This window comes from Eurytemora carolleeae, unplaced genomic scaffold (genome assembly GCF_000591075.1).
Source record: "Eurytemora carolleeae unplaced genomic scaffold, Eaff_2.0 scaffold831, whole genome shotgun sequence".
Taxonomy (NCBI): Eukaryota; Metazoa; Arthropoda; class Copepoda; order Calanoida; family Temoridae; genus Eurytemora; species Eurytemora carolleeae.
Genome location: NW_019396716.1, coordinates 57,303 through 81,696, shown reverse-complemented (window position 1 = coordinate 81,696; position 24,394 = coordinate 57,303). Strand labels below are relative to the sequence as shown.

Genomic DNA, 24,394 nt, shown 5'->3' with positions numbered 1-24,394 from the left:
CCAATATAAATGATAGTCTTCATATTATCATCCATCAATTTTCATTTCAAAAACCTACATTATAGTTTCCGGAAAATTTCGTGAATTTTATCAATACTTTCCATACATTTCCGTTAATATATATATTCATATTATTTTGGAATACAAGATAAAACTTGTTCAATTTACAGATACAATTGGAATAAGATTAATACAATTGTGGAAATGGAAGACGGTTATTAGTAGCGGTTGATATAGATTAAATAGATAAATAGATGCTTTTATTCAATCCAATTAATATAAACACTGCTATTTTGTAGTGTACACAAATCCATCAACAGTTTATGGGTTAACACTGCATATTTATAGAGGAACGAATAAGTTTGCATCATAAAAAAGACGATATTTCCTAAAACCGTTAATAAATTTATTCTTATCTTAGCTTTCCACAGGTTTGATGTACATGGAACTTTGAGAATTCTTAAGATTCATATAAAAATAAAAACATTTAAGGTTTCCAATAATATATTGAGAATGTTACTTTATTATGTGACAAGTTTATGAACTATACAAACATATATGATATACTTAAAGGGACTGTAAAGGAAAAATGAAGGGGGGTATAGGCTGAAACCTAAGAATGTCAGGCGTTAAACGATACATATAAGACATCTATCTGACGTTCCTGTCTCGAGAAATTGATATATACCTGTGTCAAAAATATACTAAAATGTATGTATGTAAGATTTTGTATAAGATTCGTAGTATTAAGCAGATCAACCAATATACAACTAATCTGAAAAAATGATATCCCAGAAGAGCCTGAGAAGCTCATTTTGTTTCTATTATTGTTTTAAATCAGTAATTTTCATTTTTTATAGATATAATTGATAAAATTATGTCACCAGAACTCCATGTCACCAAAACATGTCACCCGAACTCCATTGTCACGTGTCTTCGTCGTCTTTTTTAAAGTGATACCTTCTGAGAAAGCTGTAATCCGTAAGATTTTTGTCTGCTATGTTTACAATTTGTTGTTTTGTTTTGAGTGCGTACGGTTGTACTTAGTAAAACAAGAAAATTACATGTATACAAACAGAGTGAACTTGTCCGTATTCACTGTTCATCTTGCAGAGACATTATATAGACCAATCTTTACAGCCAGGCGCGCAACTAGACATTTGGTTAGAGGGGGCCTAGTGGGAAATATTTCGCGCAAAGCGCGAAAATTTTTTTGGCCCCCCCCTAAACATTTTTAGGGGGGGGGTCCCTTAATCAGGCTAGGGGGGCCTGGCCCCCTGGCCCCCCCCCTAGTTGCGCGCGTGTTTACAGCCATTTACCGTTTTCATTAATTAAACTCTAGCAGACAAAATAACATTTTGATTCTAGAAATTAGGTATTACAATGCTTATTCATAACAAAGACGATATCGAATTCGTCACTGAATTCCAATGTTTAGTGGGACACCTGTACTAAATATGTTTATTAGCGTGCTAAAAAGTCGGCTTCATATACCAAGGATGCATGGGTACTTGAATAGGGTAAGGTATTCATACAATTCTAGCTTCTGTATCTTACCTACGTCATAACCCGGTACAGGGCACAAAGTGGACACTGGCGAGTATACGCATGATTGTGATTGGCATTTCTTTGGTGGTCTGAGAATTCTCCACCAATAGTTTTAATCAGTGACGTCAGAGGATACGAATCTTCCCCCCGTACCGTATCGACCTTTCATTCGTGCGCGAGCCTCGTTGGGATACCCTATTCCAGTACCCATGCAAGGATGTAATGCAAGGAAAATTATTTCAAAAGTGTACGCATCTTTTGTACTGCATTGAACTGGCTCTGGGCGGTAATGTAAACACAAAACGGGTCCATCTTTCACATAAAAAAATCAATGAAATATTCTGGGCATAGAAAACTATTATGTGAATTATCAAAATTATCAAAATTTAATGCTTTTAACCTCCTCGGATACTAAACGAACACTGATGCATCTATTACAAAGATAATATATATATATAGATACGCTGGCAGGTAGAAATTTGAGGTCTTGAGAAAAAGTGCAATCAGCACCATCTCTGTCGTACGCATGGCATTTTATCCTCTGGATTGTTGCTAATTTATCACTTTGTTTATGCGTGATAGCACTAAATGCGTACTATAGTATCAACAATGTATACTGCATATTGTACTTAATGAAACAAGTTCATCAATGCAAATAAAACTGAGGTAGGAATTTGACTGGACAAAGTTAAAATGTGCAAGTTGTACTGAATGGCATACGTAAATTAACGCAATTTAAATAAAAATTATGATTTAAAAGTACATCGAATCTAGGACAAAGTACAACTGATCTGATCATAACATAAACAAAACGCGTACTGTATGTTTGTGTTACCTAGAAATTTAATTTTATTGGTCAAACAGGTCCAGATAGCAACACTTGAACTATACAGGATGCAATAGGCGTACTGTATGTTTATATAACACAAATGCGTATTTCCTACAGATGGCAGCAGGGGGAGAAAGGAATATAGAAAGTAATCAATTTGCTATAGATGTCTCTCCTTGCACTTTATCTCAGAGGGACAAAAATTAGTTGTCTGCTACAAGCAATTTAGGAAGGAGGTTTTGTACCTGCCAGCGTATTTATATATATATTATCTTTGATCTATTCTTGGTTACAAAATCCGCCCAGAGAGAACTGGTTTCAATATGTACGCAGAGTATACGCGACAGCAATTAATTTTCTTTGCATTATAACCTTGCATTATACATATTAAACTCAGTTCAATTGCACGTAAGGTTGTAATCTGATATGTTTACAATCATAACTCTTCTTATTAAAGAGCTATTTTGCAAATTCCCTTTAAAGTTTTCCGGTAAGCGTTATAATCGTGTATAAATTTTACTGCTTGATATTAGCTGACGTGCTTAAAAATCAGCTTCATTAACATGTTTTTGACCACGTACTCTTTTACAAAATAATTATTATAAATACCATATTTAAATAGGCTTCACTCACAGATGGCTTGACAAAAGTTCACATATGTAGAATACAGATAGTTAGAAAAAATAAAATGTGCAGCTGTTTATCTCATAATGTGGAATTTTACTCTCATAATAAAGGATCAGTACAGAAGAGGAGTAATACCTGTGATGTAATATGATCTATACTCTGATTAAACCCTTCAAACACAGGCAGATGGAAGGCAGTTAGACCTGATTAACGTGAGAATTCAAATCATTTTTAGAAAAGTTAGTTTGTATGAACTTTTTTTGTCAAAAAGTTTTCTTATACAATGTGAGGTCGGAATTTTTGTGTGCAGTATCGCTAATCTTGAACATTTGAACTCGAAATCGAATGTTGAAACTTTTAGCTTTGAAGATAAATGCTTGATCATTTTAAGATAACATTGCAAGGTATACGATCAGAGATATCGATTAGAAATTAAATAAATCCAGAAGTCTGTATTTGAAGGAGATCAATGCTTGGTCGATTGATCCTGAAATTTACAGTTTTGATTTCTGATTTAATGAGGTTAATGACAAGTTCACATAAAAGTGGTTTCACTTTACCATAACATTTTCTAAAAAGCTATTTAAAAAAATGCAAAAAAAAATCTTGAACCAACAGAAGTTAGACTTTTTATAAGGTTAAAGATTTTATCATTAAACAAATTTTATTCTTTATTGAATCACGTTGTGCACGTGTAGTGCTTGTTTATAGGAGACATTTTAAAATGGCTATATCTGAACATTTTAGATCTCCTGAAAAGTGTATTAAGAGACTGTAAAAAGTGTTTCTAAAAAATTTACTGAAAGGGACTGTAAACATAATTACAAGTTATCCTCCGTTAACAGAGTGTTATGTCTGAATCACAAAAGTGTTTCTCATATTTATTATGAATTATAAAATTTTGGTTTTGTTTTCGAAACTTTTTTTCACAAAAATGTCTGGAGCCTTTCCTGCTTCAAACAGAAATGATTAAAGGTTTTCTTTTAATAAAAAAGACAGTCCCTTGGTACAATTATTGTAAATTTTAAATCTTTTTTTACTTCGTCAAAACTATTCTACCCCCCCCCCTCCCTTCAAAATTTGATTACTAGGATACCCTTACTGCTTTCATATACATTGTGTGTATACGTAGTACTATACGTATAAATATATGAAATATATATATATTCTTCTATTTGCTGTCTTTAGCCTCAGTTGTCAAATGATAAGGTGACTGAACAGAAAACAGTTAACTTTTTTTCTCCCAAACTTTGTATATGCAAGTATCTTGTACCGTGTACATGCACGTATCTTGTACCGTGTACATGCACGTATCTTGTACCGTGTACATGTACGTATCTTGTACCGTGTACATGCACGTATCTTGTGCCGCGTACGTGCACGTATCTTGTACCGTGTTTATGCACGTATCTTGTACCGTGTACATGCACGTATCTTGTACCGTGTACATGCACGTTTCTTGTACCGTGAACAAGTTTTTAAATAATTTTTCTACCTGTATTCAAGCGTGTGTTTTTATGTAATTTTTCTATAGAAATTAGCTGCATGAAGGTAGTAAAAATCGATGAAAATTAATAACAATGACCATGAATATATATTATAATAATGTCATACCTTCCACGTTTTACATATTAAATTTACTATAAGTAAATTATATTTACAATGTGGTTTTAGCATTTTTTCTCCAAAGTCTCTTTTTATTCAAAAATCAAGACAATAAAAATAAAAATAAAACATTCCTTCAGTTTTCTAACATGAAGTCGTCGTTGCATAATCTATACAATGAAGACAAATTTTGATTTCAATTTTGATTTATATCAAGCTGTTAAACAACATGGATACACATAAACTTAGAAATCAAGAGAAGCTGTCAAATAAAACAGGCTTCTTTTTGGTTGCTTGTATACTTGTAATTCGAAAATCTTTTCAACAATCAAAACTCAAATAAAAAAGTCGTCTTCATTGTATTGATATAATCGCCTACCATTGTATTTTCATTTGACTCAATTTCTTCCGAAAACTTGACTTTTGAATTTGTAAAGTAGCGGCCTGACATATTCACAAACTTGCACTTGTTTAACCCAAGGAGTATACAATATAATAGAGAGGGAATCGACCCGGCCCGCCTTATATATGCTTCGCACACGGTACATCATTTGAAAAGAAATATTTGCTTATTCAGAATAAAGTTTTGTAAACACTAAACATGGAAAAGAATTAGGCTGAATTACGCCTTACAAATACATCTTTTTGGGATTAATTCTAAAATATTGGGAATACAAACGTATTTTTTGTAATATAAAAATCGTTTTTTTTAAACTAAAAAACACATTAAAGAAATTAAAATACGATCTTTAAAAACTCTTTTTCAAACGGAGTACCGTCTGCAAAGCATTTATAATCATGGCGGGCCGGGTCGATTCCTTCTCCCTTATGTTTTATACTCCTCGATTTAACCCTATCCCGGTTGTGCTATTTTGTCTTATATAAGTGTGGGAAGGTTGACGATCCATCTACCCTTTCATGATTTTATCCTTAGGATTGAAATAAAATAATGTGATACAAGGCGTTTTTTTAATATGGAGAAAAAAACACAATCGGTATAGGGTTGACATTTAGACATCATTTACATCATACATTGTTAATAACCAATTTTGTCATGGTCAAATTATTTACTCATGACAATAAAAACTATTATGTGTATTGTGTACTTTCCAACGTGATTAGAATAATTTTCACTGTGTTGTTAAATTAAAGGGACCGTACACTACATGTAATTATAATTAAACAGTGGAATATTCACCAATTAACCCATTTTTTACAGATATAAATTTATATTTTTTAACTGCAGTGACATGCGGATTTATGCTTCAGAGACAAAGAAGACAAATTCCAGAATTTTCTGTTTGTCAAGATGGAAAAACGACGATATGTTATTCTTTTGAAGATTTAAAGGGTACAGTTGTGAATCGGTAAATCTTCTCAATAATTTGATGGTTACTAAAGATTACGTCTGAAGTTATACTTAGTTTAGTTTCTAGCATAAAGTCTGACCGCGTCAACATTGTTGCACCGGCTTGTCCTGTCCATAGAGCTGAGGACAGTACAAATTGGGACCAGAAAGGTTGACCCGGCTCGGAAATTCAAATGTGCTACGGCTGCCAGTGAGCTTGCACTTCAACTATAGACAGACGCGGAAGGTCAGATTTATACGAATTTAGAACAGTTGGGTTAATCTTATAATAACTTTTAAGTTAAAGGAGTATTTAAGATTTCAATCTGACGCAAAATTTAGTTTTGTTTAACTTGCCATTTTATTTATTTAAAACTTGTAACAAGCCAGAGGAAAACAGTATTAAAGGATTATGATTCAAATTGTTTTTAACATGATAAAAATAATGCAATTTTTCAGTGAAAGAAAAATGTTTAGTAAACTCAGAAGATTTTAATATATTCGTATATAAGGTAGGGAAAGTTTATTTGCAACAATCAAAAAAGTTGCATTTACTAAATGTCAGATTTCACATTAATGTCAAGGTTTAGCAAATGGTTGATTTTTTAATGATTTTTTAAGGCGCCGTCACCGTAATTTTAAATTATGTTTTAATAATAAAATGAAATTTTTTTTAACCTGGACAAATTGTACCTAATTATGTTAATGATGGTATAAATCAGAAAAGCTGGTGTTTTAAATTAAAAAAGTATATATAAAACAAAACAAAAAACATTAAAAAAAACTAACGTTTACAGTGAGAACCAGAAAACTGTGAAATAGGAATACGACATTAAAGAAATAATTAAGTGTATATAATGTTGTTACAAAGCAAATATGTAATTTAAATAGCATAATTATTAAACTAAATATTTAGTTAAATGGGTCTGTCTACACTGCACAGTTGCCGTGTTTCGTATTCATTAGAATATTTAAAGACATGACTTGAATCTAAAAGTCGTCTTTATATTCCAGAGTGTTAAGGTTCTCTCCATTTATAGTTTCCGTAAAATATTAACTAATTTTTATTGCTGAAAAGTCATAATTCTAAAAAATGTATTTTTTTAATAAAATTTTTTAATATTTTAGGAGAACAATGATGTCTGGACTCCTTGGCCGAAGATGGAAAGGTAATTATTCCATAATTCCAGGGTTCTTTGTGCTCCTCTTTTACAAATATTTTTTGCATTGTTAGAAAATAAAAGCTTCTAGTTTGATCTCTGTGAACTTCCAAAGTTTGAAAAATAATATCTATGTTTTTGAAAGGAAAATATAAATATATAAATATTCCACCCCCAACACCAATTTGAGATAAAAGAACTGCAGACCTAATTTCACGCCGATATCAACTAAATCTTCTTTTGATTTGATTTTGATTTCCTTATATATATGCAGCTGAAAACTGACTCTATATGTAAGCTATAGAATTGCATATTATTTGCATCAGAAAGAAAAAAGAAAGTTTTCAGAATTTAGCACTTTTTTCGATAGTAAAATGACTATATCTTCTGAATTGTCACTCAGATTGGGCTATTTTTGCAAAATACAGCTGGGGGGGCCTTTTAGTTAATAAAAAAGTTATTACTTATTTTACCTATATTACCGTATTATATAGCCGTTTTGCCGTCCTCCACCCTACCCTACAGTATAAAAAAATTGACAATCTATAAAGTTGAAAAGTGAAGTTTTTAAACCTTTCAATGTAAACCACTTTTTTATTATTTTGAAAGAAAAAACATAGGGGAGGGAGGGGTTAAATCATCCCTCCTCATATCCTAATCGTGAGAGGGTTAAAATTACTAACAAACTGTTAAATCTAGGGTACGGGATCCTATTGTTTACTCTAGCACTGGGATTTTTTATTTTAACTCGGTTGGACAGATCAACCCTACAGGACAGCAACAGAGACAGCCATAAGGACAGCGAACAGTCAGACCGCCACAGCGCTGTCAAGTCTGAAAGCGGCGGTAAAACTTATAAAATTATAAATAAAAATTAATAAATAATAAAGATGCATTTTTAATCATTATAGAAATATTATCCAAGCTTACAAAAATTACAGCTGTTTAAGCTTAGATTAATAACAATATAGATAGAAAACTAGATGTCGTCTTTTCAAGATTTAGGAGTTTTTCGTTTACAATAACCCTGAGAAAGAAGCCCAAAGGAATTACACGCATGCTCTCTCTCTGTTTTGCAATTCAACGCGGCATACGCGTAACTCCTTTGAGCATCTGCAACAGAGAATTGTGAATTTAAAACACCTAAATCTTTGAAAGACGACATCTAGTGTTCTATCTATATTGTTATTAATTTTTGTGTCTAAGTTTATGTGACAACAATTTAAAAAAAAACATGTAAAATTTCTCTCTGTACTTTAATGATTCCATACTTTTAACATAAACAAGTGTTTATACAAATATTTAATTGGCACAGTGATTAAATACTTAATATTCAGAAAGCTTATAATTTTAAATCCAGTTTTACTTATTGAATATATCATTACTTTTAGAAAATTTCCAATGATTTTAAATTTCCTGTAAATTAATGATATTTTTTTTTATAAATAGCTGGTTTTATAACATGGATGTTCATATGTAAGTGTTTTAGTTATTAGGATTTAATCAATATTTGTGTATACCAAAAAACAAGCTTTTGTGCAAATAGGACCGGGAAGCATTCTGTTTTTGAAAACTAACGAGCCTCTCATTGACGAACAAAAAATTAGCGTCCAGTTTGTTAACGAACGAATTTAACCGTTAATAAAAAATGACGAAACGAAGTAATTTTATTTATTTTTATGCACTAAGTTTACGCACTAAGTTTACTCAATAAACATTTAAGAGTGTTGTTATTAAAGTTCACTTATTAGATCGACTAAAAATAATTTAAGAATAATTAATTCTCTCTTTAATTCTAGAAGACAGTACCCCTGGCTGGGATCTTGAACAAGAAAATCCAAGATTAATCGAGGTGATCTTTTTATATTTGTTAAAAGTAAAAACGAGTGGCTTTCAGAATAAACCTAACAGAGTTCGGAACTTTTGAAGTTATTCCTGCAGGGCATGACCAACACGGGATATCGAAGAGTAATTTATCAATTCAAGGATCTGCATATTTATATTTAAGATGGAGATCAATGCTTGATCATAAAAATTCAAAATACACAAGTTCTTACTTTTATAATTTGTAATTATTATAGCTCTAAACTATTTCCCTTAAACATTATCGGAGATATGATATGATATGATGCATTATAGCTTTATCTCAGGTAACTATAGTTTTATCTCGGGTAATTATAGTTTGATCTCGGGTAATTATAGTTTGATCTCGGGTAATTATAGTTTGATCTCGGGTAGTTATAGTTTTATCTCAGGTAATTATAGTTTGATCTCGGGTAGTTATAGTTTGATCTCGGATAATTATAGTTTGATCTCGGGTAATATAGTTTGATCTCGGGTAATTATAGTTTGATCTTGGGTAATTTTAGTTTGATCTCGGGTAATTATAGTTTGATCTTGGGTAATTATAGTTTGATCTTGGGTAATTATAGTTTGATCTCGGGTAATTATAGTTTGATCTCGGGTGGTAATTATAGTTTTATCTCGGGTAATTATAGTTTTATCTCAGGTAATTATAGTTTGATCTCGGATAACTATAGTTTGATCTAGGGTAATTATAGTTTGATCTCGGGTAATCATAGTTTGATCTCGGGTAATTATAGTTTTATCGCAGGTAATTATAGTTTGATCTTGGATAACTATAGTTTGATCTCGGGTGGTAATTATAGTTTTATCTCGGGTAATTATAGTTTTTATCTCATGTAATTATAGTTTGATCTCGGATAACTATAGTTTGATCTCGGGTAATTATAGTTTGATCTCGGGTAATTATAGTTTTATCGCAGGTAATTATAGTTTTATCTCGGGTAATTATAGTTTGATCTCGGGTAATTATAATTTGATCTCGGGTAATTATAGTTTTATCGCGGTTAGTTTTAGTTTAATCCCGAGTAATTGATTGATTGATTGAATTCAAACGTGAATTTAAAGAAGAAAGCCACTAACACAAATTTTCTGATCTCTACATCTTTCCAACCTGATGGTGAACACCTTTAATTAGTTAAGTTTAATCTAAAATAATATATAGTTTGAAACATAATATTTCTACGACATCGAGTTGCAAAGATAAAGGGATTGGAATTTCAGATAATGTGGCAAAAGCGTAGTTCATTTGCAAGAAATCAGACCTGAAGAAAACAATTAAATCAGAAATCTTTATTAATCTATTATCCAAAATCAGACATCTTTATTAACCTATTATCCAAAATCAGAAATCTTTATTAACCTATTATCCAAAATCAGACATCTTTATTAACCTATTATCCAAAATCAGACATCTTTATTAACCTATTATCCAAAATCAGAAATCTTTATTAACCTATTATCCAAAATCAGAAATCTTTATTAACCTATTATCCAAAATCAGACATCTTTATTAATCTAATATCCAAAATCAGAAATCTTTATTAATCTATTATCCAAAATCAGACATCTTTATTAATCTATTATCCAAAATCAGACATCTTTATTGATCTAATATCCAAAATCAGAAATCTTTATTAATCTATTATCCAAAATCAGACATCTTTATTAATCTAATATCCAAAATCAGACATCTTTATTAATCTATTATCCAAAATCAGAAATCTTTAATAATCTATTATCCAAAATCAGATATCTTTAATAATCTATTATCCAAAATCAGAAATCTTTATTAATCTATTATCCATAATCAGACATCTTTATTAATCTAATATCCAAAATCAGACATCTTTATTAATCTAATATCCAAAATCAGAAATCTTTATTAATCTATTATCCAAAATCAGACATCTTTATTAATCTATTATCCTAAATCAGAAATCTTTAGTAATCTATAATCGAACATCAGAAATCTTTATTAATATATTATCCAAAATCAGACATCTTTAATAATCTATTATCCAAAATCAGAAATCTTTAATAATCTATTATCCAAAATCAGAAATCTTTAATAATCTATTATCCAAAATCAGAAATCTTTAATAATCTATTATCCAAAATCAGACATCTTTATTAATCTATTATCCAAAATAAGACATCTTTATTAATCTATTATCCAAAATCAGACATCTTTATTAATCTAATATCCAAAATCAGACATCTTTATTAATCTATTATCCAAAATCAGACATCTTTCTTAATCTATTATCCAAAATCAGAAATCTTTATTAATATATTATCCAAAATCAGACATCTTTATTAATCTATTATCCAAAATCAGACATCTTTCTTAATCTATTATCCAAAATCAGAAATCTTTATTAATATATTATCCAAAATCAGACATCTTTATTAATCTATTATCCAAAATCAGACATCTTTCTTAATCTAATATCCAAAATCAGAAATCTTAAATAATCAATGATCCAAAATCAGAAATCTTTAGTAATCTATAATCGAACATCAGAAATCTTTAGTAATCAATAATCCAACCTCAGACATCTTTAGTAATCAATAATCCAAACTCAGAAATCTTTAGTAATCAATAATCCAACATCAGAAATCTTTAGTAATCAATAATCCAACATCAGAAATCTTTAGTAATCAATAATCCAACATCAGAAATCTTAAGTAATCAATAATCCAACATCAGAAATCTTTAGTAATCAATAATCCAACATCAGAAATCTTTAGTAATCTATAATACAACATCAGAAATCTTTAGTAATCAATAATCCAACCTCAGAAATCTTTAGTAATCTATAATCCAAAATAGTTGAAATCATCTACTTTTTGTTTTAGTCACACTTGTTGTTTTATTCGAAAATATTAAGTTTTCTTCTGTATAAAATATTAAGTTTTCTTCTGTATAAAATATTAAGTTTTCTTCTGTATAAAATATTAAGTTTTCTTCTGTATAAAATATAAGTTTTCTTCTGTATAAAATATAAGTTTTCTTCTGTATAAAATATAAGTTTTCTTCTGTATAAAATATAAGTTTTCAAATCTTGTTTTTCAGCGAATATCCGATGTTATTCTGCCAGCTGCGGATCCTAAATCAATCCTGAAAATTAGGAAAGTATAGAGTTTCAGTCAAACTTGATATGAATTAAAATCATTTCATCATTATTATTTATTAGTAAAGCAAATTCCGGCAATATCATTCATTGTTTCTATCACAGGTTTCCGCAAGCCACACTGTATAGAAGAATCACAATTATAAAATAAAAATAAAATTGAAAAATGTTTAATGATTGATGAAACTGTGATTTATTAGTAAAGAAATACAACTCGGCCAGGTTGGACAGATAGAACATGTCGTCTCATATTTCAAAAATAAAAAGGGTAAGTTTTTCAAATACATTTTTTTCAAACCTCACAGTTTACTGGATTTTTAATGGGAGTGACCGGCAATGTATGGAAGTTGAACTGAGATTGCAGTATTATTGAGACTTTTTTAGGATTCATTTGAGACCTATCAGACGTTTTTACGGTGCATATTTTTCAGCAAGTGCGTAAATGTAATCTTTAAAATCCTCTTAGATTGTCCATTTTGGAGGGATGATTTTGAGAATCGGTTTTGATTAAATTTATCAATGACGACCACGAAAAAAGAAACATAAAATTCTACAGTAAACTAATTAGTTGTTTAGGAACAGGTTGAGAAGATAAAAATGAACTCTTATCATCGAAAATAAGATATCTTATTCCATTATCGGTTTATGTAATGTCTTAATTTTCAAAACCATTTTATATAGATGTCCTGGATGTTTTTATGAAAAGACGACATTTGAAGAGTTTAAAGACAAATTTATAAAGAACCATTGATTTATTGAGAACATTTCAATGGAGAAATATGTTCCATAATATCTAATTAGTTTGCTGAAGAATTGTTTTTTACATTTGTTACGCGACTGCGCGCTATATATGTAAAAAGAACCTTGTGGTATTCTGCGATGGTTTGTCGTAACTTTCGTCTGCTCTCTTCATGATGAATAATCAACGTAGAACTCAGAATTTTATTCATACAGCAGGAAAATTCAACTAAAAACATAATCTTGAGTTCCTTTATATTTTACTACAGGAAAAAGCCCTCATAATAAAGCAAAATGTACAATGAAAGAATAAATATAATCGATACACAAAACGAATCTCAATAGGGCATAAAAAACCTGTAGATTTTAATATATTCTAAATAATTTTAATAAATGTATCGTAAAAAAGAAAATCATACCAGGTTGAGCCTCCACAAAATATCACAAAGACCACAAAATACTCGCAAATAACGCCATGAAATCAAACAACCAACTGGTCTAAAAACCGCCTGGTATGAACTCAAGTGTACAGAGAATATAAACACAACTAAAAAACTAGTTTCGTCCGACTTTCTTCTTAGGCCGGTCTTGAATACACAGTACGCTACTCAGGGGCGCTGCAGCAGTATGAGGGAACATTGCGTCAGGGGTGAACCATCCTCTCTATACATACGAGACCCTTGGTCGCGTAACAACATTTTTTGTCGGATCGATATCTTATAATTTAAAAAAATGGATGATTTTAAACGTCTTTTATGTCTTAACCCTATCCCCGCTGGGGAATTTGAAAACCAGGATATGCTGGGGGGGTCAACCATCAATTTTTCCCCCCCCCCTCTAAATCCCATGTTTGATGTCCAAATATGACAAATGATACATCATTGGAAAGCTCTTGTGCTCTACTTTTAGATCTGCAAAAAAATTTGCAAATTAGCAAAAATTGAATTTTTTATCGCAAAATCCAGTTATATAGTAAAAATGTTTGCAAAAAAATAATTGTCCAAAAAATGAAAAATTATACATTTTTTAAAAGCCCTTGACCATGCCATTTCAAATATGCAAAAATGTTTGCAAAATTTTAAATAACCTGATTTTTAATCAAGAAAAACTAAAAATGTGCAAATTTCCTTTGACAGGTTGTTTGCAAAAAATTTGCAATTTTTTTTTCGCAAAACTTGTGCAATCCGTTTCCTTATGTCATAGGCTTTCCAAAAAGCTAAATTTTATCAAAATCTGACAAGTGAAAGTGGGTCAAAACAAAGATTTAGTTTGTTACAGGAAAAAGCATTCATTCAGGCAGTGTACCTGAGGACTCAGGCAGTTAGTATTAAAGCCCGGTTTTAGGCCTAAAGGGAGGGCTTTGGGTATGTAGGAAAAGTCAGAAAATTTCAACAGCCTCAGACCAATACTTTTTGAGTTATGTAAAAAAACTACAGGGGGGGGTCAATTTGACCCCCCCCCCCAGCGGGAATAGGGTTAAATGAATCATAAAAAATTAACCACAATACCACATTCTCAGTTCAACTAGCATACATTGCCGCTACCCGCGTCACTTCTTTAAATTGAAGTTTAGAAATTCATTGAAAAAGCACAATATGAATATGCAATTTTGTTTTTTATATTGATTTGTAAATTTAACAAGCATTCTTCTTAAAATTGAAAATGTTACAAATTCTATGCAAATTCTTTTTTCTCATGTGAAATGTCCAGTCTATGAAATGTTCTATAAAAATGCAACGTGTTGTCTATCAAATTTCCTGTCTATAAAATGTCCTGTCTTTGAAATGACTATATATGAAATGAAAATAGTTCTGTCTACTATTTTGTTATCTATGAAATGGCCCATCTATGAAAAGTCTGTACCCATTACCTGTGCATTTGTTACCTAAGAAATCTATGTCCATGTATTAAATTTCCAAACACGGCTTAAAAAATATTTTTATTGTATTTATACGTTCTGCTACACTAAAAGTAATGTACAAAACAATATCGGCTCTGTAATAAAAAATTTGTGAAAACAAACTCTGATTTTCTATTTCTTATATCTTTCCGACCCAATCTCGTAGACATTTGAGATTGCTAACTATGAATTCTGTTAACTCAAATAATCTATAGAATTGGAATATCAAATGTTATCACCATCAAGTTGCAAAGATATAGAGATTAGAAATTATTATAAACTGAATTCCCTTATTGTTCAGGTGGATTTTTTCTCGAAGCCGGAGCCTTTGACGGAGAATATTTAAGGAACAAACAATTAATTTTATAAAAAAAAATTCTAGCCAAAGTTTTTATTTTAATATATTTTATTTTATTCCAAAATAAATATGAATTTCATTTCACCTGATTGTTTTTGTTTAACAGTAACACTTTATATCTTGAGGTAAGCAAATAAAGAAAAATATGAAAAGAAATCAAATTTGAAATTTAAGTTAAATTTATTCTAATTTGTTTAATTTGTTAAGGCCCAATTTAACTGGACCGGGATATTGATTGAGCCAAATAGAGAAGCTTTCAAAACTTTAATTACAAGAAACAGAAAATCTAAACTTTTAAATTCATGTTTATCAGTCCACAGGTAGGAAATCTGAACTAATATGCCNCCCCACCTCCCTCGGCCTCACATGCATCTTCATATCCCCAATGCCCCCAAAAATGCCCCCAAAAGAAAATTTATTTTTGATGATATCTCTAAAACACCATTTTAAATAATTTTCTGAATAATTCGTTAAATTCTAAATATTCTTAATTTCTAGATATTATGCAATTCTAGATATTTTGAAATTCTAGATATAATGCAATTCTAGATATTCCGAAGAAGTTACGTTTGATGCAGCTGATGTAGTGGGTGGTATACTAGGAGATGGTCCAGATACTAAGGTATACTAGGATATGGTCTAGATAATAAGGTATACTTGGAGATGGTTTAGATTCATAAGTATACTAGGAGATGGTTCAGATACTAAGGTAAACTAGGATATGGTTCATATACTAAAGTATACTAGGAGTGGTTCAAATACTAAGGTATACTAGGAGATGGTCCAGATACTAAGGTATACTAGGAGATGGTCTAGATAATAAGGTATACTTGGAGATGGTTCAGATACATAAGCATACTAGGAGATGGTCCATATACTTAAGTATACTAGGAGATGGTTCAGATACTAAGGTATACTATGAGATGGTCCAGATACTAAGGTATACTAGGAGATGGTCCAGATACTTAAGTATACTAGGAGATGGTTCAGATACTAAGGTATACTAGGCGATGGTCCAGATACTAAGGTATACTAGGAGATGGTCCAGATACTAAGGTATACTAGGAGATGGTCCAGATACTTAGGTATACTAGGAGATGGTCCAGATACTAAGGTGTACTAGAATATGGTCCAGATACTAAAATGAAAAAAATCAATGCTCAGCCAGAAAACCAATGATATCTTATTCATTCATAATTAAACAAAGGTTTTTAATTGTTGTTAATGGTACAATGGACATACAACTCTAAAAACCAGTTTAATATAACTTCTAGTAACGTTAAAATACCGTTAACAATATTATAGATAAAATAAAATCTTCTCCAGGGATGGGTACCCGCTGATAAACGAGCAAAATATCGTCTGAGATGCTTCCCTCTATACAGTATAATCATGGCTCTTGGTAACCCAAAGTAAGTTAAAACAGCAAAAAAATAATATAAACAATAGCTATGGAAAAACAAGAAACCATACTTAAAATAGATTTATAGAGACTGGATACGGAATGATTGAACTAGCTAGCTAAACTAGAAACCATATTTAGAATAGATTTATTGAGACTGGATATCAAGGGGTTGAACTAGCTAGCTAAACTAGAAACCATATTCAGAATAGATTTCTTGAGTCTGGATATCAAGGGGTTGAGCTAGCTATCTAAACTAGAAGCTATATTTTGAATAGATTTCTATATTTAAAATAGATATCTTGAATCTGGATATCGAGGGGGTTGAACTAGCTGTACTAGAAACTATATTTAGAATAGATTTCTTGAGTCTGGATATTGAAGGGGTTGAGCTAGCTAGCTTAACTAGAAACTATATTTAGAATAGATTTCTTGAGCCTGGATATCGAGGGGGTTGAACTACCTGTACTAGAAACTATTTTTAGAATAGATTTCTTGAGTCTGGATATCGAAGAGGTTGAACTAGCTGTACTAGAAATTAAATTTAGAATAGATTTCTTGAGCCTGGATATCGAGGGGATTGAACTAGTTGTACTAGAAACTATATTTAGAATAGATTTCTTGAGCCTGGATATCGAGGGGGTTGAACTAGCTGTACTAGAAACTATATTTAGAATAGATTTCATGAGCCTGGATATCGAGGGGGTTGAACTAGCTGTACTAGAAACTATACCCTGGAGTAAGGTGGATATTGAAACCCTACTTATTGAGGTAAAGCAAAATTATAGTTTTTAAAAATCAAAAAGTCTGAAAATTCAAACAGAACATTGTGAGAAAAGGAATGGAGTTTTCCTCACAAACGTTTATTTTCTAAACCCTATATCTTTGCAACCTGATGATATAAACCTTTGATATTTCTAACTTAGATTATCAAATCTAATAGAAGTTAGTTTGAAATATCTAAGGTCTACGACATTGGGATGCAAAGATATTGGGATTAAAAAATCAGCATTTGTGGCAACAGCTCAATTTATAGCGATTAAAAATGCCGAATTAAGTAAAATTAACAGTTAAAAGCAAAAATAGTTGAAAGGAAAGGAGTTTCGAAGCGCCCGAAAAGGCGCCAATATAAACATTATAATCCACAAAAATTTAAGAACAATAAAAATGACACTGTTAAATTTGTAATTATCATTTTTTCCAGGTTGAGCATTCTAACAGTGCGGCTATAAGTTCTATTCTACAATCTCATGGATATAGAATAGATCATATGTTTGGAAAACAGGATATTTTTTATGTCAAGTATTGATAACGTCGCTGAGGTCGTTTTTGGGCTTTATTTTTGATATAAAAGAAACTTTTTAAAGTATTGGTTCTTTCAATATGACTTCTTTTTTTTTCACTTCATCCTGATTAAGACTGGGCAAAGTTCCGTAAACGAAATTAACAAAACGGATTAGCCGTTTTTGAAAAAAAATAACGGTTGAAAGCAAAAACAGAACGGAAAATTGCTTCAAACTTAAAATAAAAAAATACTTTTTACGTGTTTTGATGTTTTCAAATGTATTTTGTCCAGTCGTGAAAGAATCCGGGTACGCCTTAGAATAGGATAAATATACAGTCATAATAAGGAAGACCCGGATTTAATGAGTTATTTACATGACTTTAGTAATTTTAAATGCACAATAAGGGCAGACCACATTTTGGAATTGGGAGAATTGGCAGAATTGTGGCTATTTTGTTATTATCGTTTTATTAATCGTATTTATAGAATTAGACTGTACAGTGGTCTGCTTAATTATAAATTAATTTCGGGTTCTTCTGATTATGACTGTAGTTGATTTGGATATCTAGAAAAGGATAAATATAGTTCAACTGCTAGTGCCATTAACGATTTGACAAACAGTTAACGACGTTATGCTACAAAAGACCATTAACTGCTGCACCATTAACAATTTAATAACCGTTAACGAATTTATGTGCAGTGCTGTTAACAATTGTTGAAAATTTTCTGTTAACATCATTTATAAATTGAAATCGTTAACCAAGGGTAATATAAAAAAGAGGTAAATGCCATTAACGAAACGAATGTTCCGTTCTTACCTTTAGGATTCTAGGGCTACCTCTAATTTTAATTTTCAATGGTTGGAACTAACCGTTAACGAAACGGCTAGAAAAAGTTGGAACATGCCCAGCCCTAAGTTCCTGACGCTGCCGTTCTCCTTTATGCAGTTCGTTATTTTATGTCCTTCTATCCTTATTTTCTACTTATCTCTTATACACATTTACTTATTTTCTACTTATTTCTTATACACATTTCCTTATTTTCTACTTATCTCTTATACACATTTCCTTATTTTCTACTTATCTCTTATATACATTTCCTTATTTTCTTCTTATCTCTTATACACATTTCCTTACTTTCTACTTATCTCTTATACACATTTCCTTATTTTCTATTTATTTTTTACACAATTCCGTAATATCTATTTATCTTATACACATTTCCTTATTTTCTATTTATCTTATATGCATTTCCTTATTTTCTATTTAAATCTTATACGCCTTTCCTTATTTTCAATTTAAATCTTTGACATTTTCACATATTATCAAACTATCTGCTGTACACCTCCCTTATTTTCTACTTTCAAACAGCATACTATACATAACAAGAAAACCCTATCATATATGTCGTCTTCTTAATGCTGGTAATTTAGAAACCCAATGTTTCACAAAATATTTTTGTTCCAACTTACAACTCGCGCACATAAGGTAAAAACTGTCTTACATTCAGAGTTTTGCTTACAGGGTGAATCATAAAACTGGAATTTAATCTATTTATCGTCTCAAATAATACGATTAGAATTCCACTGTTTTCTGATTCCTACTTAAATTAAACTGAAATCTTTTATGTTTTCAATCATATTCATAAAAAACGAAAATGAAAAGTTTTTATCTGAGAAACAATGACGTCAGTCAATACAATTTATGACCTAAAAAACATTTCATGAAAAACATACAAGGTGTCCCAAAAAACATGGGAATTCAGTGACGAATTCGATATCGTCTTTGTTATGAATTAGCATTGTAATACCTAATTTCAAAAACCATAATATTATTATGCCTGTTAGAGTTTATTTAATGAAAAGGGTAAAAGACTGTAAAGATGTGTCTATAATGTAATACGGACAAGTTTACTCTGTTTGTATACTGTAATTTTCTTGTTTTACTAAGTACAACCGTATGCAGTCAAAACATAAACAAACAAAATGTAAACATAGCAGACGAAACTCTTACAGATTACAGCTTTCTCAGTAGGTATCACTATACTAAATCAAAGAATTATTTGAAAAGACGATATCGAATTCGTCACTGAATTCCCATGTTTTTTGGGACACCCTGTATCTTTTTCAATTGAAATTTTGTTTGCAGTAATATTTGTTAACAATTTGTTGCAATTAATTTATATTTATGAAAGTTTTTTATTAATACGTTGTCAAAAATAGCTGCGTTTTTGTTATGTGTAAATTATAATGTGATCATTTAAATTAACTGTGATAAAAAATGTGGTTTCTGTAAAGATAAAAAGAATAAATTTTAGAATTGTTTTAAAATCCATGGAAAAAAAACTATTTTTTTACTTTATTCGATCAAACGTATCCCTTTTTGTAAAGTATCAATGAAAATTTAAACCGAAGGATTAATTTAACATCATATTTGATAATTGGATATAAAATGATTGCATTGGGTTCACTGAACTATTTAGAATTATGCAATGTTTAGTCATTAGATTTAGATATTTGCTTATTATTTGATAAATCCTAGGATTCGTTTTGGCTATTGGATTCACATCACTTAACTTTTATTTAATGTTTTAGATATGGTTAGATGAAATTAATCCTCTAAAACTATTTATGAAAGACGCATAACAAATTGTGTTTATTAAAGGTTTTAGAAATAAAAAGTTCAAATTTCAAAAGCAGTTTGAATTTTCCTAAATAAATAATTCTATAACATTTAAAATTTAGTTTAACACCGTTTGCCACTGGTTGAATAGGGAAAAAATTAAATCCGACAATGCATCTCCTTAATTTTAAAACTTTCTTTGTAATTCTTTTAAAACACCAAAAGACGTTGTTTTTTTAGGCAGAAATCTCAGGTACAACCTTAAATTTATATTAAATGAGTTTGAGGTCGACATTAAAGACTCATCCATGCCGAACATCATTGTATCCTCTTGATCACGTGTTTTTGTGGTTGCTATGAATTAAATTATGCAGACGTAATAATTGTAATTAAGGTATAATTGTATCCATAAAATAAAAAAATTTCAAAATAAAATAAATTTTTTTTAAAGAAACGTTTTTAAAATAATTGTTTCATAGATTAATTAACATGTTTTTTCTTATGTCCATTTATTTTAAACCCACAATACCGAGGGTTGAAACTAATAAAATGCTTTGACGACAAACCATGGTGATATATATACACTATACAGAGCTAACGTAATAACCCGACCTCCCCCCTCCCTTTCCTGCCTTCCCTCCCCCACAATTATTGGTGTTCACGCTTTTTATTCTTTGTGTTCTTTCCTAGGGTGCCGGGGGGGGGGGTCAAAACATTTTTAAACTTGTTTTCTATAAAAAAAATCCTCCATATTTTCGTCGAAGTTTCTTTAGAATTGTTAATTTTCATCTATCTGTCTATTTTTGTATCTATCTATCTATCTATCTACCTAGCCTTTTCTACTATGCAAACTGAGTAAGTAAAGGAATGAGGGTTAGTATAAAGAATGTAACATATTGGACATTATATATATATTTAATATATTCAACTAAACGATAATCCTATATACTATATTAGTATAGCATACTTATTATTATTATATATTATTATGGTTATATTTATGGTTTGCTCTGGGCTTTAGTTTATGCAAAGTCGGCAGTCTACATCTATGGTCGATGAAATGTCAAGGAACATCAAATATAAGCTTGACATGTCCGATGCACAACGGAACCCTTTAACTGAGCAACAATGTGGACGTTATAATTATTGTTTTTTTTTCAAAAGCGTATTTTTCATACATTTAACTAATATTTTTTATATATTAAGCGTATTTTTTATACATTCAACTGATATTTCTTATATATTAAGTGTATTTTTCATACATTTCACTAATATTTTTTAAGTATTAAGCGTATTTTTCATACATTCAACAAATATTTTTTATATATTAAGCGTATTTTCATACATTTAACTAATATTTTTTATATATTAAGCGTATTTTTCATACATTCAACTGATATTTCTTATATATTAAGCGTATTTTTCATACATTCAACAAATATTTTTTATATATTAAGCGTATTTTTCATACATTCAACTGATATTTCTTATATATTAAGCCGTATTTTTCATACATTTAATAAATATTTTTTATATATTAAGCGTATTTTTCATACATTTAACTAATATTTTTTTATATATTAAGCGTATTTTTCATACATTTAACTAATATTTCTTATACATTAAGCGTATTTTTCATACATTTAACAAATATTTTTTTTATATATTAAGCGTATTTTTCATACATCAAACTACTATTTTTTTATATTAAGCGTATTTTTTCATACATTTAACTAATATTTCTTATATAGTAAACATATTTTTTCATACATTTAACTAATATTTTTTATACATTAAGCGTATTTTTCATACATTTAACTAATATTTTTTATATATTAAGCGTATTTTTTCATACATTTAACTAATATTTCTTATATATTAAACATATTTTTTCATACATTTAACTAATATTTTTTATACATTAAGCGTATTTTTCATACATTTAACTAATATTTTTTATATATTAAGCGTATTTTTTCATACATTTAACTAATATTTCTTATATATTAAACATATTTTTTCATACATTTAACTAATATTTTTTATACATTAAGCGTATTTTTCATACATTTAACTAATATTTGTTATATATTAAGCGTATTTTTCATACATGAAACTGATATTTTTTATATATTAAGTATATTTTTCATACATTTAACTAATATTTTTTATACATTAAGCGTATTTTTCATACATGTAACTAATATTTTTTATATATTAAGCGTATTTTTTCATACATGAAACTGATATTTTTTATATATTTTAAGAGGTTTTAATTTCGACATTTTTTTATATTTTTATTTCAAATTCAAAATCCGTCAATATCACGGAAACGGCTTCATTTCTTAGGAAATACTCAAAAATATTATTTGAGAGGTAAAAATGGGTTCCAAAGTTAAGGCTCACTGACCTTTAATATAGGGCCCTACTTTATCACGAAATTTATATTGCAAAAGCTATGCTACGCTATAAAGGAAACGTTTGATAAAATTATATATATAAAATCTACTTCTCAGCATTATCTGTTAATTACGAGTTAATAATGCAGAAACAGTTTGTTTTACATTTAGCAACTAGGGGCGACGGCATTTCTAAAAAAAAGCGGTTGGAATATTTTTGAAAATGCGCTGGTATAATTTCTAAAACAGAGTTTGACGTCGGTTTTTTGCTTCTTCGTCACCTCTTTTATCATATAAATTAAAGGGTAAACTATACATAGATAAAATAGTAACTATTTTGAATGTTTGTTTTTCTTTTTCTCTAATATCTGTGAGAAAGCTTAAAGAGTATGACTTATGCTACATTTAATATTTAAATATTTAATGTTTATCCTTTAAAACTATTTGCCATAGTTGGCATTTAAGCATATTAGTCAACAGTGGATATAAAATGATACCAGAATAAACAGTGGGACCGTTAAAAATGTGAAAGAAGCAGACGACAATTCATGGACACAAGTTTTTTTATCGATTTTTGTAGATGTTAATCTAATAAATGATAAAATATTGGTGGCATATTCGATTCACAAACGGTACCCTCAAACATTTACAACTTATGAATAAGATATGCACATTTTTGTTTTAAAGACAGATTATCGCGCGAAATTATGCTATCTTACTTTATATAGGGATGTTAACGTTTTCATTTTTCTGAAAAACGATCGTTTCGTTATGATAACGACGACGAAAAATCGAAAACGAAACGATCGTTTTTAAAAACGATCGTTTTTTTTAAAAGTTCGTTTTTTAAAAATTAAAAATTTTTAAAACAATCGTTTTTCAAAACACTTGTTTTTAAAAACGATCGTTTTTATAAAATTCGTCGTTTCGTTAACGATCGTTAACGACGACCCCTTTCTTAATTATCGTTAACGAAGAAAGGAAAACGACCTGAAGGGCATCTGTACTTATCATTGAGTAGTTTTTAAAAAAATATCAAGGAGTTTTAACTCCCCCACAACTGTTAAACTTCATGTAAGACGACATTCAATAAAGTTGCATGTAATTTTTTTTCAAAAACGACCGTTTTGATAAAGTTTGTCGTTTCGTTAACGGTCGTTAACGAAAACCCTTCGTTAACGATCGTTAACGACGACCTTTCGTTAACTATCGTTAACGATCGTTAACATAATTGTTAATAAAAAAAATTTCAAAAACGCTCGTTTTTTTTAAAACAATCGTATAAAAAACGGTCGCAAATCGTTTTATTAAAAACGATCGTTTTCAAAAACGATCGCTATTCGTTTTTTAAAAGTTAAAAACGAGTGGGTCGTTTTTAAAAACGATCGTTTTTTCCGAAAACGTAACGATCGTTTTTGAAAACGAAACAAAAAACGATCGTTTCACGATTGTTTACAAAAACGATTAACAACCCTAACTATATAACATGTAATTTTTTCTCTGGAACTGCTGTTTTGTCAATACTTGAATAGATAATGATGCTCTTTAATTTCACACAATCTAACTACTAAAAA

General features: G+C 29.8%; 1 protein-coding gene and 1 long non-coding RNA gene across 2 annotated transcripts; one reads left to right on the top strand and one right to left on the bottom strand.

The window, feature by feature from the left end:
- The first annotated feature begins 3,142 nt into the window (after positions 1-3,142).
- Positions 3,143-17,850, top strand: LOC111707722 (protein Star). The gene is made up of 15 exons (XM_023480866.1): positions 3,143-3,216; positions 5,856-6,204; positions 6,417-6,469; positions 7,086-7,126; positions 7,817-7,963; positions 8,917-8,969; positions 12,060-12,115; positions 12,318-12,385; positions 15,057-15,102; positions 15,220-15,238; positions 15,321-15,433; positions 15,663-15,735; positions 16,440-16,525; positions 17,190-17,286; positions 17,720-17,850. The coding sequence occupies exons 4-15, from the start codon at positions 7,093-7,095 to the stop codon at positions 17,822-17,824; spliced, it is 897 nt and encodes a 298-aa protein (XP_023336634.1). The 5' UTR covers positions 3,143-3,216; positions 5,856-6,204; positions 6,417-6,469; positions 7,086-7,092; the 3' UTR covers positions 17,825-17,850.
- Positions 11,998-13,547, bottom strand: LOC111707723 (uncharacterized). Its single transcript, XR_002766507.1, has 3 exons — positions 13,275-13,547; positions 12,981-13,084; positions 11,998-12,104 (listed from the first exon to the last, which is right to left on the bottom strand). It is a non-coding gene; the product is annotated as an uncharacterized LOC111707723 (long non-coding RNA).
- Positions 17,851-24,394: the final 6,544 nt, after the last annotated feature.